General features: G+C 44.1%; 1 protein-coding gene across 1 annotated transcript in view; it reads right to left on the reverse strand.

The window, feature by feature from the left end:
- PLEKHH1 (pleckstrin homology, MyTH4 and FERM domain containing H1) overlaps positions 1-13,442 on the reverse strand; it is a 274,731-nt gene that overhangs the window by 140,746 nt on the left and 120,543 nt on the right. Inside the window, exon 4 of the mRNA XM_030215194.1 lies at positions 377-526. Coding sequence (XP_030071054.1) covers positions 377-526 — 150 coding nt within the window. The remainder of the gene's footprint in view (positions 1-376; positions 527-13,442) is intronic.

The raw sequence follows: 13,442 nt of genomic DNA on the forward strand, positions 1-13,442 counted from the left end.
GGCAAGTCACTTAACCCTCCTTGCCCCAGGTTCAAAAGCTTAGATTGTGAGCCCTCAAGGGACAGAAAAAGTACCTGCATTACTATAGTGCAGCTTTAAGTCTAGTAGCGCTATAGAAATGATTAGTAGTAGTACAATATTATAAACCAAGGGGACCTTTTACTAAACTGTACTAAGTTTCAAATCACAAAACTTTATCGTCTATGATTCAAATTAAATGTGCAGCTGTGGTATTACCAGCGTGCTCCATATAATTATTACATTATTGCAAAAGTATTAAAATAGATCGGAATTTTGGCAAACAAATAGAGAAAGCACTTTGGAATACGTGTATTATTCACTGCATAAGAGCCTGTCTGTGCAGGTTCATCTTTACCTGTCTCTCCAGCTGAGCTTCCAGCTTCCGAATCACATCCTCTTTCTCCTGCACAACACTGGTCAGTTCCTGGTATTTCTTGTACAAAGCGTTCTCAGATTCACTTGTCTTGACGTCAGCCAGTTTCAGTTTTTCTTCCATGACTGTCACCTGAAAGCATAGCCTCATGGTTAGACATGCAGAGGCAAATTATCTGTAGGCGGCCTGATTTGCACTCTCTAGGCCTATTTGTTAGCCCACACAAATAAAGATGATTTTCACATACAAAGTACCAGTGCATATTGAGTCTGAATATCATCTCATTATGTGATTAACATATACTGGCTGGGTAGTGGCTGGCTGTTGTGAGGAAGAAAGGGGGCTGGGGGGTACAGAGTGAATGATGCAGGACAGTAGCAATAAGAAGAAATTGGGAGGTGGAGAGTGTTTGTGGGAAAGGTGGAGGAAGCGAGACTTTCTGGGTGGAGGGAGAGTAAAAGACGTTTTGTGCATTGGGGGGGGGGGGTTGTATGAGAATATATCTATGAGGGGAATGCATGGGGGGGCACATGAGTGTGTATATGAGTGTTACATTCAGGGCTTTTTTTGATGGGGTACTTGGGGGTACTGAGTACCGGCACCTTTTCCATTGTCTGCTAAAATTGATCTATGGTCCCCAAGCTTTAATGAAAGAACTCAGGCTCTACACACCAATTCTGCCTTGTCATAGATTCTGTAAGTGGTTGTAGGGGCCTGGCTACTGTGGGGTGGGTCCCTAAGTGATCACCTCACCCCTGAAGGGTGGCCTAGCATTTGAGTACCGGCACCTATTTCGCTAGAAAAAAAATGCACTGGTTACATTTATGTTTATTTAAAACCTTGGTGAACAGATCACAGCAGTGTACATAATAAAATTATAATAAGAAAAGAACTCCATGGTAATAGGAGAGCTACATTCACAGTCTAACAAAGGAGAAACATACACCGCATGTTCAAATTGGATTCAGGCCCCACCAAGGTCTGTTGGTTTGGCTGGTGAAGATCCCCATGCCCCGCCAGCAGAAGTCTTCCTCCAGTGCTGTTCGCCACCACCCTGTCTGCCCTGCTTCTCCACCTCCCTGCACACATGTTCGGTTTTAGTGTAACTGAGCATGCCTGAGACTTTGCACATGCTCAATTTCATTAAAACCGAGTATGTGCGCTGCAGGGGGAAGCAGGGCAGGCAGGGTGGTGGCGAACAACGCTGGAGGAAGACTTCTGCTGGCAGGGCTTGGGGACCCCTGCGACGAGGGGTAGAGAGCAGCGGGGAGGTGGAGCAAAATGTGCCCCTCCCCACTTTGAGCTCAGCCCCCCACTAAAATTGAGGTCTGGCTATGTGCCTGGCATGTTGGATGTCCAGCAACCCGCTGGGTCCTAGCATTCCGCCAGTCCACCATAAGCAATGCCAAAGAACTGGATTTTCATGAGGGCTTTAAATTTCTTGTTTGATTGTTCACTACAAATGAAGAGTGGGAGATAGTTCCACAACTTCAGGGCTGGAAAAAAGAAGAAAGATTGTTGGGTGGATTCATAGTGAGTCTGTTTTTGGATTGGGGAGAACCTGTCAGTATGAATCCAAAGATCTTAAGGAGTGTGTAGGGAATGGTTAATGAAGACAGATATGGCGGGTGACCTAAATAATACGGTTTGAGGGAAATTTTATAAGTGGCGCTCAAAAATTGGCACCAAAAATGATTGGCACTAAGCACTAGTCTATAAAGGTTACATGCCCTTTACAGAGCAGGGCTTAGACTTACACCTGCTGAAACCTGGTATAAACCCTGGCACCCAATTGGGTGTAGAACCCCATTATTCTATAACACTGTGTCCAACTTTTTGAAGAGCCCCTGACCCACCCAGGCCCGTCCTATAACCATGCCCAAATTTGGATGCCTCACATAGATTCTGGGGGTTTATGTGTGAGACATAGTACTGTATTTTGAAGCAGGGGCGTAGCCAGACAACAGATTTTGGGTGGGCCTAGGCAAGAATTGGGTGGGCACCAAGTGTCCCCCCCCTAAAAAAAAAAAAACATTTTCTCAGCTGGTGGGAACACGCTTCTTTCCACCTTGGCAGCAGGCATGCACTGAAAACAGCATGCGCAGGTGCCGGTGTTGTGGAGAGTAGCATTTTCGTTACCATCAGGGGGAAATCTTCAGCTGGCAGACCTTGGGATTCCCACCAGTTACCACTAAACATGTGCTACTGTTGGGTGGGCCTGAGCCATAAATGGGTGGGCCCTGGCCCACCCAAGCCCACCTGTGGCTACACCACTGTTTTGAAGGAGATCTGAAAAGAGATGGGGGGGGGGCAGTGTAACTGGATCAGAAGGGGCTTAACATGGTCAAACCTACGTGCTCTAAACAAAGTTTTGCAATGTTTGAAGCCTTTTAAGCTGTGAAAGAGTTAGACTGGCATAGATAGAATTGCAATAATCAACTCTGAAAAAAAGAAGAGTATGAATATGGGTATGTGAGACAAAAATTCAAGGATGCTATGAAGATATCTTATTTGGTGTAGGGAAGCATAACCCTTTTTTAGAACATCTGAAATCTGTTCTTGAAATGTTAATCAAAAGTTGATTGTAATGCCTATGTAGCCAAATGATTGGGAAGGTGTAATGAGAAGATCAAATACTGGAGTGGCATATTTGGGGAATGTATGTATGGGGAATGGTGGATGTATGTATCCTAACAACATAGGGGCCCTGTTAAGCATGACTAACATGAGGAAATAGGCTACTGTACAAACGCATTAAGGGGTTTCACTGTAACCAAGCATGCACGCGACGTGAGGGGAAGCAGGGCAAGCAATGCGCAGAGAACAGTACTGAAGAAAGGCTTCAGCTGACAGGAGTTTAACTTACTAGTGGAACATAACCAAAGAAGCATGGTATGGTTGTATTTTAAATATGGTAATACTAGAGCCCAACTAAGGAACAGGTTATTTTGAGTTAGTCTTCACTGGACCAAGCTTGCTTTCCTTATACCATCACCATCCAGCTGTCAAGGCTGTGGCCGTATCTTTATGTCCAGACCTTCTGATTCTCTGTATCCGGCTCTGTGACCCCCTCCAGACTCTTTTCCTGCTGTTGATGTTCCTCCTAGCCAAGCCTCGCTTTGGTCTCTCTGCTTCCAAGCCCCATTGCCCAGTGTGACATCATCAGCCATCTCCTTTATAAGGACCCAGGAAACTTTCCTGGGTTGCCTTTGCAACAGGTCTATTTCCCTTTTCTTGTTATAGTTGTAACTGTGTTTGATTCTGAGGAAACTGGTCGTCTTGTTAGCTGTGTGCTTCTGGTTTGAAACTGAACGGATTACTTTCCAGTTAGCTATGCTCTCTAGCAAAGCCCTGTTCTGTTTCCCTATGGGTGTGGTTCTTGTTTGTACCTGAAAGGACTACTTTTCAGTAATTTTGCTTTCATGCACAGCCTGTACTCTTTCTGTATCTGTGTGGTTCTTGTCTGTGTTGGTTCTGAGAGTCTGTAGAAGCCAGCCTCGTTCTTGATTATTTTGTTTCTGTGCAGCTCTGTCTGCTCTCTCTCTGCCTGCCTTCCCTTTCTCAGCCCGGTTATGGGTGCTGGCTGAATTCTGGTAAGAACATTCTTTCTTTGTTTCCCCTTTTGCCTGCTTTAACCCTTTGTCTGTAGTGTTTGTTTTTGGCTCTTGTGAGCTCCGCTTCCTTCTGACATATATTTAGAAGCAGTCTTTTCCTTTAGTCTGCTTTTACCCTTTGTCTGCAGTGTCTATTACCAGGCTTGTGAACACTGCTCCTTTGCTGACTTGTGTATAGAAGCAGCCTTTCCCTTTTGCTTACTTTAACCCTTTGTCTCCTGTGTTTGTTACTTGACTCTTGTGAGCTCTGCTCCTTATCTGACTTGTGTATGTAAAAGCAGCCTTTGCCTGCTTTTTTCCCCCTTTCTCTCTAGTGTCTGTTATTTGACTCTGTGGCCTTGCCTTGAGTTGCTTTTTGTGTGTTTTCCCTTTTCCTTAGAATGGCCATGTGGCCCTGTCTTGAGTTACTTCTCTGTATGCTTTCTGTTTGAGTCCTCTCTGTGAGGTTTCTGTTTGAGCCTGAGTGAGTTGCTCTTCTGTTTAGCTGTGACTACTAGCGCAGCTCTGAGCAGCCTTTCTGTGTGGCACGAGTGGGTTGTTCTTCCATTTAGATGTGGCAACTAGCAAAGCCCTGAGCGTCCTCTCTGTTTGGTTTTTGTTTGTGTTTGAGTGGGTTGCTCTTCTGTGTAGCTGTGACTACTAGCGCAGCACTGATCGGCCTTTCTGCGTGGCACGAGAGGGTTTTTCTTCCATTTAGCTGTGGCTACTAGATCAGTCCTGAGTGTCCTCTCTGTTTGGTATCTTTTTGAATGTGAGTGGGTGGTTCTTCTGTTTAGCTGTGTCTACTAGCTCAGCCTTGAGCTGCCTCTCTGTGTGGCACGAGTGGTCTGCTCTTCCGGTTTGCTGGGACTACTAGCTCAGCCCTGAGCTACCTCTCTGTGTGATTCCTGTTTGAATTAATTAGGACTATTTGTCCGCATAGCTGTGGTTTTAAGCACAGACCTATCTCTGTGTGGTTTCCCCTTCAGTCTCTTTGTGCTTGGGTGTAGGGTCTTTTGACCTCCTGTTTGTGGCTCTGTTTTGTGCTGAATGTGTGCACTGCTTGGGTAGTATCTACTCAGGGGATTCTGTTCTGTTTCTTTTCCCTTCCCTCTGATACGTGTGGGTTCCAGTTCGGCCTTGCGGCCCATATGAGTATCCTTCCTTTGTTCCTGGTTCCTGCTTTGGTCAAGTTCCGCTCCTGGTTTTTGCTTTAGCCAGGCTCTCTTTCTACCCTGCCTTGAGTGTGCACTGTCTATTGCTATGTCTTGTGTCCTGTCTGGATTCAGTGTCTGGCTCGCCTCTGCTTTGTACCTTCTCAGAGGACTTGTCTGCTGCAGCCTGGCTGCAGTCCAAGGGCTCACCATCCCTGTATTCATGACACCAGCTGGATAGGCAGTGTCTTTAAAAAGGTGGAGGATAAAATATATATATTTTTTACATTTATATCACACATTGTCCCAAGCAAACTCTGATTCAATGTGGATTACATTTGAAAATACAGTAAGACAGACTAATAGAATTCAGTTATATCATGGGAGCAAGTAGTTGGATATGTCTGAAATATTTAACAAAGTTGAGATTAGCATATATACTCAACTGGGCATCTACAAGTCTGTCCTTTAATGATGCTGCATGTTCAGAAATCATAGCCATAAGCATAGACAGTTATTCAAATATTATCACATGCATACACTAGAACAGGCATCCATACACACATTGCAAAAGTAAACAACAACTTCTACAGAGTACATCTAAAACTTAATTTTTATTTTCTCATTTATATCTTCCAAAATTCCAGACAGTAGATGTACAGGTCAAAAGGATCCAAAGCAGTCCAAAACAAATAAAGTCAGAAACAACACAGTTTATAAAATTGTTCAACCAACCTTAGGATTCATCTTTGGGTTTAAAAAGCAAAACCATGTGCATGTAAGGACTGGATAAATGAATTAAAACAAAGTTTAAAGCAAATACCATTAATATGTAATATTTGGTAGCAATAATGAAACAGTGATGGAATATTCACATAGCAAGCAGCCTGGACCAACAGATTTATTTTACATTGAACATAATTAACTTTGTATTAACTTGATGGCTAATAGTGTGCTACACTGGATGATGTTGGCACATTTAGACTGACTCTGGACAGAATGTGCATGAAGGAAGCCCAACCCTCAATATTCAATATCTTTCTGTGAAATAGTAGTAATAAAAAAAGATAAATGCATTTTTATAAAATACTACTGCAATCTACAAAACAAAAAGAGCAAGTTCCCACATGCCATTTTTTTTCTTTTGATGTAGACACAAAAATAAAAGTTTTTAAATGCTCCTAGGTTTCAACTTAATTAGTGTTTTTAAAAAAATTGTACTTAAAAATAGTAAGTCTGATTATTATTATTATTTATTTAGATTTTGCTCACACCTTTTTCAGTAGTAGCTCAAGGTGATTGTTAAACACCTGATTCTCAAACATGATGTCTGTTGTGGAGGCCCTTTACTAGGTGAAAACATCTCTGCACGAATACAGGGAGTCCCTATAACCAGCCCCTCCAAATGACACAGGGGCCCTTTTACGAAGCAATGGTAAGCCCAATGCAGGATTACCGCTCGATAAAAGGTAAGTACCACCAGGCTACCGCAGCAGCCCAGTGGTAGTTCTCTCCCCCAGCATATGCCACTTCCAGCACTGCAAAAATATTTCAATTTTTGTAGCGCCGGTGTATACCCGGAGGTAATCAGGCAGTGCCATGCCATGCGCTGCCCAGCTACCGCCGGGTTAGCGCAGGAGCCCTTACTGCCACCTCAATGGGTGGCGGTAAGTGCTTCCCCACAAAATGGCTGCACAGCAAGTGATTCAAGGCTATTTCTTTAAGAAAAGGGAAACCTCATTTTACCCACTGTGGTAAAAGGGGGCCTCGGTGCCCTTCTCTGCACAGGCCCCCTTTACGAAGCTGCGGCTAAAATGACCCCTCATGATTTAAAATTTAGAACTAATTATTACTCTGACCGATGAAACCAATACTTTCTCTGTGTACGTCCATATGCTGACAAAGCCGGCTTGTTAATATAAGTGAGATCAAATAAAAATGTTACCAACAATAAAAAATGACAAAGTGGATACAGCAGCTCACAGGTTTGCTTGCTTTGTTTTGAGTGAACAGGGATGACAGCTGTGCGGAGGAGAGGGAAAGGCAAATTTATCTAATTGGCTTCAACTTTTTTACATCATCCCGACTCCTGTTATCTAACCTCCTTGCTCTGTTCTGTCAGAGGGCTTTTACTTCCTGTTCACTTCTGAGCCCCACCCTTCTAGCCAGATAGCCTAACATCCCTATGCTTACATTGGCTCTGCTTCAGCCTCTGACATGGCAGGTTTAGCACCACCTGTAAGGTGGCTAACCTGCAGCCTCAGTGAGGAAGTGTTCTTAGGGACACCTACTGCTATACCGCTCATTCCCTCACACTCCCACTTTAAACTGTTATTTCTGTATAAATATGTGAGCCCTCCTGGAACATATAAATACCTACTGTGCCTGAGTTTATAAGATTCCTGCAAACATGATGGCCATTGGAGTGGTGTATCTTTAGGTACAGTAGACTTCTATCTGTTCCTGGAGGGCTCACAATAACATAATGGAATTAAGGTGGGATTTGTACTTGGGTCCCATTGTTTAAAGTCCACTGCATTGACCATTAGGCTGCCCCTCTGCTTTTGAGGGACATCTGTATGGCTTTTTTTGAACAAGTGATGCCAGATGTTTTTGTGCCTGCTTTTTTGGTGTCATATTTTGGAAGTTTAATTTTGGAAAACGGCTGTTCAATTTGGACATTTTCAGTGCAAGAACTTCCTTCTCACGTATTTTCAAACAGGAAATCCCAACGTTTTTCCTGTACGAAAATGGCTGTATGATGGATGATTTTTTTTGGATGCTATAAGAATTGGAAGTTCTTTCAAAAATGCCCCTCAATGTGTATATCTTTCAGTAAAATAGAAAAGTTAACTGTGATAGGGAAAATGAGCAACAAAGTTTTGTTTATTTTATTTATATCCTATATAATAAAACTCACCCTCAATGTTCTGAGGACACTGACGTCACTGTCAGGTCCTCTGGGCACTTCCTTCTGGTTCGAAGCCTTCGTGGTGGTGAAGCCACCGAAAACACTGTGTTGGGGCCCCGCCCTCGCGTCAAACGTGATGACGTCGAGGGCGGAGCAATGACAGCAGATTGAAAGTGGCGTGCAAGGTCAGCAACAATGGCGGACGAACGCCGACGGAGTGAGTACGGAGGGGGGGGGAGGTCCGGAAGGAAACCGTGCTAGCGCCCGTTTCATTGCCGCAAGAAATGGGCATGTTTTACTAGTTTATTTATAAAATATACATTTCAAGCATAAAAACCTGAGATAGAAAAGCATATTATAACATGAAGCAAGAACAAAGAAAACAATTCAGGAAATATCAATTGCTAGAAAGTCCACAAAGGAAGGAGATCTAAAAGGAAAATAAATCCCTGAAGCTGAGTTAATAAAGAGATCTAAACTAAGAAAAAATAGAAGGGAGAGATCTCAGTAAACAGACCCTACTTACCCCATAATTTAACCATTACTGTCTCACCACAAGAATTTCCAATCTTTCTGCATCTAAAAGAAAACTGCAATTGTTCTGGATAAAAAATAATATCTAATAGAAGAAATAACCACCAAACATTTATATGGAAATTTTATCTGAAAAGTAGCACCAAGTGCCAAGACTTGTGGTCTCATATTTAAAAACATCTTTCTCCTTACTTGCGTGGTTTTTAAGTAAATCAGGAAAGAGTGCAGTAAAGTTTAAGCGAATCATAGCAATCCAATAGAAGATTAGATATATTCCTTTTGACACTGAAACCTTGGGCTGTTACTGGAAAACAATATATTGAATCCCTTCATACAGCATTCTTTTAGTTCTGTGATGCAGACAATAAAAAGGTTGAGGCCCCATAGCAGCCAAACCAAGGGCTCCATGCCATAAAGGGTTGCCAGATTTAAATTTTGTTTCCGACCCAAACCAGTTCCCAAACCAGCCCAAAACCGCACCCCACCCCTGCCGTCATCAACCCCGTCCCCAACGTCATCAACCCCCGTCCCCAATGTCATTAACCCCACCCCAACGTCATCAACCCCGCCCCTGATGTCACAAACCTCGCCCCCGATGTCATTAACCCCGCCTCCCGCGGGTTGAAAGGGGTTGAAAAACCGCAACCTAAAAAAACCCCCCGCCCTACAAAAATCAAAGCCAAAAAACCGCAACCCACAGCGGTCAAAAACTTCCCGCAGCGGGTCGCAGAAAACCACCCATCTGCCTTGGTAGCTACTGGCTTGTATAAATACTTGACAGTGATGGTAATACAACTGCAGATTAGGCTTCTGCAACCCCTACTGGTTTGGGGACCCTTACAGCTGTGAATTTCTGCTATATGGCAGATCCGGGGCACAACTAATGTTCAGCTCTACCTTTCTAGGATTTTTAGGGTTCCATGTTGGGACCAGTAACAGCAGAGCTGCCAAGGGGCCCCAATTCTTGAAAGGAAGATTTTAGTACACGCCCCCCAGCCCCGCCCCACATTGCATCGGCTCCACCCATTCTACATGGCTCCACCCCCGGCACACCTCAAACCCATAGTCATTTCTGAAAATATTTTATTTAATAGCCTAATACCCTTTTCAATTAGCTTTCAGAGGCCAAAACCTCCTGTCTCCTGCTGTTATGGTATCCTCTCCTAACCTGAGGAAGGAAGTGTTGGTCTCTGAAAGCTAATCAGAAATGTTTTAAAATCAGTGAAGGTATCACCTTATTTTCTATTTTGTGTTTTATTTGCATTTATTAAACTTTATTAACACAGCTACCACATTACTTTATCCTAAATTAAAAATAAAATTATTTTCTTTACCTTTGTTGTCTGGCCATTTACTTTTTCTAATTGTGTTGCTCCCAGTCTCTTGATTCTGCTTTCCTTCGTTTTCTCTTAACTCTCTTGCCAGGGTTTCTTGTCCATTTGTCATTTTTCTCTCCTTTTTCTTTGTTTTCTTCAATATTTTTCTGCCTCTCTCTCTGTCCAGATTTAATTCATTCTTACTATTCATTCTTTAATTTCCTTCTTTTTACTTCATCTACCTATGGCTTTTCATCTTTTCCTCACCCTTGTTCTCCCCATGCACCTTCCTCTTATTCTCCAGTCATTCACTATTCTGTCCTCTCCCCCTTTCCATCTAGCAGCTCCCATCTTTCTCTCCCCATCCTTCCAGTGTCTCCCCTCTTTCTTTCTGCATCTTTCCATCCAGTGTCTCCTCTATTTTTCTCCCTACCCTTCCATCAGTGTCTTTCCTCTTTTTCTCCCTATCCTTCCACCCTCTCTCCTGATCCTTCCGTCTAGTGTCTCTCTCTCTCTGCCCCCCCTACTATCCAGTGTCTATCTCTCTACCCTTTTCTGTTCAGTGTCCCCTCTCTCTCTCCACATTCTTTCCCTTTTCTCTCTGCATCCTTTCATCCATCTTCCCTCTTTCTTTCTCTATCCTTCTATCCAGCGTCTTCCCTCTTTCTCTCCCTATCCTTCCATCCAGCGTCTATCTCTCCCCATCCTTCCATTCATTTCCCTCTCTCTCCCCATCCTTCCATCTGTCTTCCCTCTTTCTCTCCTTATCCTTCCATCTGTCTACCCCCTCTCCCGATCTTTCCATCCAGTGTCTCTTTCTCTCTACCCTTTTCCATTCATCATGTCCCCCCCTTTCTCCCCATCCTTCAATGTCTCTTCTGTTTCTCTCCCCACCCTTCCTTCCAGCGTCTTCCCTCTTTCTGCTCTCAGCCAGGATCCCTCCTCCTTTCTCCCCATCCTTATCTTCAGCAGCTTCTCTCTTCCTTCAGCCCTTCTCTATGCCCCCTCCTTCTCTCCCCATCTTCCCACTCTCTCTATTCTACCTCCTGCCTCCCGCTCCCCCTTCCACCCGATATTCATTTCCTGGCCACTGCTGCTTCTCCTGTTGAGCAGCAGTGGCTCTCCCTCTCTCCTCCTCTCTCTGTTGGAAAAGGTGCAGAGAAGGGCGGCAAAGATGATTCAGGGGATGGGACGACTTCCCTATGAGGAAAGGCTGAAGAGGCTGGGGCTCTTCAGCTTGGAGAAAAGGCGGCTAAGGGGAGATATGATAGAGGTCTATAAGATAATGAGTGGAATGGAACGGGTTGATGTGGAGCGTCTGTTTACGCTTTCCAAAAATACTAGGACAAGGGGGCATGTGATGAAGCTGCAGTGTAGTAAATTTAAAACGAATCGGAGGAAGTTTTTCTTCACTCAATGCGTGGTTAGACTCTGGCATTCATTGCCAGATAAGGTGGTTGGGGCAGTTGGCTTAGCAGAGTTTAAAAAAAGGTTAGACGGCTTCCTGGAGGAAAAGGACATAGAATGTTATTGAATGGATGTAGGAATAATCCACTATTTCTGGGATGGGAGGGACGAAATGCTTGTTCTTTTGGCCGCTGTCGGAGACAGGGTGCTGGGCTCGATGGACCCTTGATCTATCCCAGCATGGCGATGCTTATGTCTTATGTTCTCAAAGCAGAACAGGAAGTCGATGTGAACTTCATGCTGCTCCTCCAGGGGCAGAGAGAGGAGCGGCTGTAGAGCAGAAAGCCCATGCCTGAAGGCTGCTGCGGCCCCATGCTTGCTTTTGTTATTTTTTTTTTTTGGTCGCGGCCGCTGCTGCTGAACAGGAGAAGCATCAGTGGCCAGGAAATGAATACCAGATGGAAGGGAGAGCTACCGACAGTGTCTCTCAGCAGGAGACTTTCCCGCTTTTGCGGGAGTGCGGGATATGACCTGCTGAATGCGGGAGACTTGGCAGGTCTGTAACAGTGGGAGGGCCTTCGGCATCCAAATCCTCTCTATTGTCTCTATGTACCTCCACTTCCACAAAAATAAGGCCTGGGTTTGTTCTGAACCAGACTTTACTTAGGGGTCCTTTTACTAAGGTGCATTAACGGATTTAGTGTTCGCTAAATGTCACACAGTCCGTTGTATATCTATGGGCTGCATGGCATACATCCGAGGTTACAGAAGGAACTTAGGGAAGCTCTAGCGGCTCTGCTGGCTGACCTTTTTAATGCTTCTTTACAGTCAGGAGCGGTCCCAGAGGACTGGAGAAGAGCAGATGTGGTCCCTCTCCACAAAAGGGGCAGGAAGAGGTTGGAAACTACAGGCCAGTAAGTCTGACTTCTGTGGTAAATAAATTAATGGAAATGCTTTTAAAACAGAGAATAGTATAGTTTCTGGAATCCAATAATTACAGGACCCGAGGCAACATGACTTCACTAGAGGCAGGTCTTGTCAGACAAATCTGATTAATTTCTTTGAGAGTTGGATTGAGGGTGAGCGCTACAGGTGGTGTATTCAGATCTTAGCAAAGCCTTTGACATGGTTCCGCATAGATGACTGATCCCTGTAGTGACTGACTGGGTTAGGAACTGGTTGAGGTAAAGCAAGAAATGGTAGTGGTTAATGGAGCTCACTCTGAGGAAAATGATGTTACCAGTGGCGTGCTGCAAGGTTTGGTTCTTGGGCTGGTTCTTTTTAACATTTTTGTAAGTGATATTGCTGAAGGACTATCTGGTAAGGGTTGTCTCTTTGCGGATGATACCAAAATCTGCAAGAGGGTAGACACCCCTGATGGTGTGGATAACATGAGGAAGAACTTAGCAAAGCTAGAGGAATGGTCTGGAATTTGGTAGCTAAGATTTAATACTAAATAATGCAGGGTCATGCATTTGGGCTGCAAAAACCCAAGAGAATGGTACATTTTGTGCATGAAAGAGGAGTGGGACTTGGGTGTAATCATATGTGATAATCTTAAGGTGGCCAAAGAGGTAGAAAACGTGATGGTGAAAGCTAGAAGGATGCTTAGGTGCACAGGGAGAGGGATGGCCAGTAGGAAAAAGGAGGTGATGATGCCCCTGTATAAGACTCTGGTAAGACCCCATTTAGAATTCTAGAAACTGCACCTTCAAAAAGATATAAACAGGATGGAGTTGGTCCAGAGGGCGGCTACTAAAATAGTCAGTGGTCCCCGTCATAAAGCATATGGGGACAGACTTAAAGATCTCAATATGTATACTTTAGAAGAAAGGTGGGAGAGGGCAGATATGATAGAGACATTTAAATATTTATGCGGCATAAATGCACAGAAGGCGGGTCTCTTTCAGTTGAAAGGAAGTTACTACTACTACTAACTAGCATTTCTAAAGCGCTACTAGGGTTACGCAGCGCTGTACAATTTAAACATAGAAGGACAGTCCCTGCTCAAAGAGCTTACAATCTAAAAGACAAGAGAACAATCTAAAGACAAGTGAACAATCTAGAGGACAAAGGGGCATAGGATGAAAGCGAAAGGAGGATGGACTCAGAAGTAACCTGAGGAAATACTTC

This window comes from Microcaecilia unicolor, chromosome 9 (assembly GCF_901765095.1).
Source record: "Microcaecilia unicolor chromosome 9, aMicUni1.1, whole genome shotgun sequence".
Classification (NCBI taxonomy): Eukaryota; Metazoa; Chordata; class Amphibia; order Gymnophiona; family Siphonopidae; genus Microcaecilia; species Microcaecilia unicolor.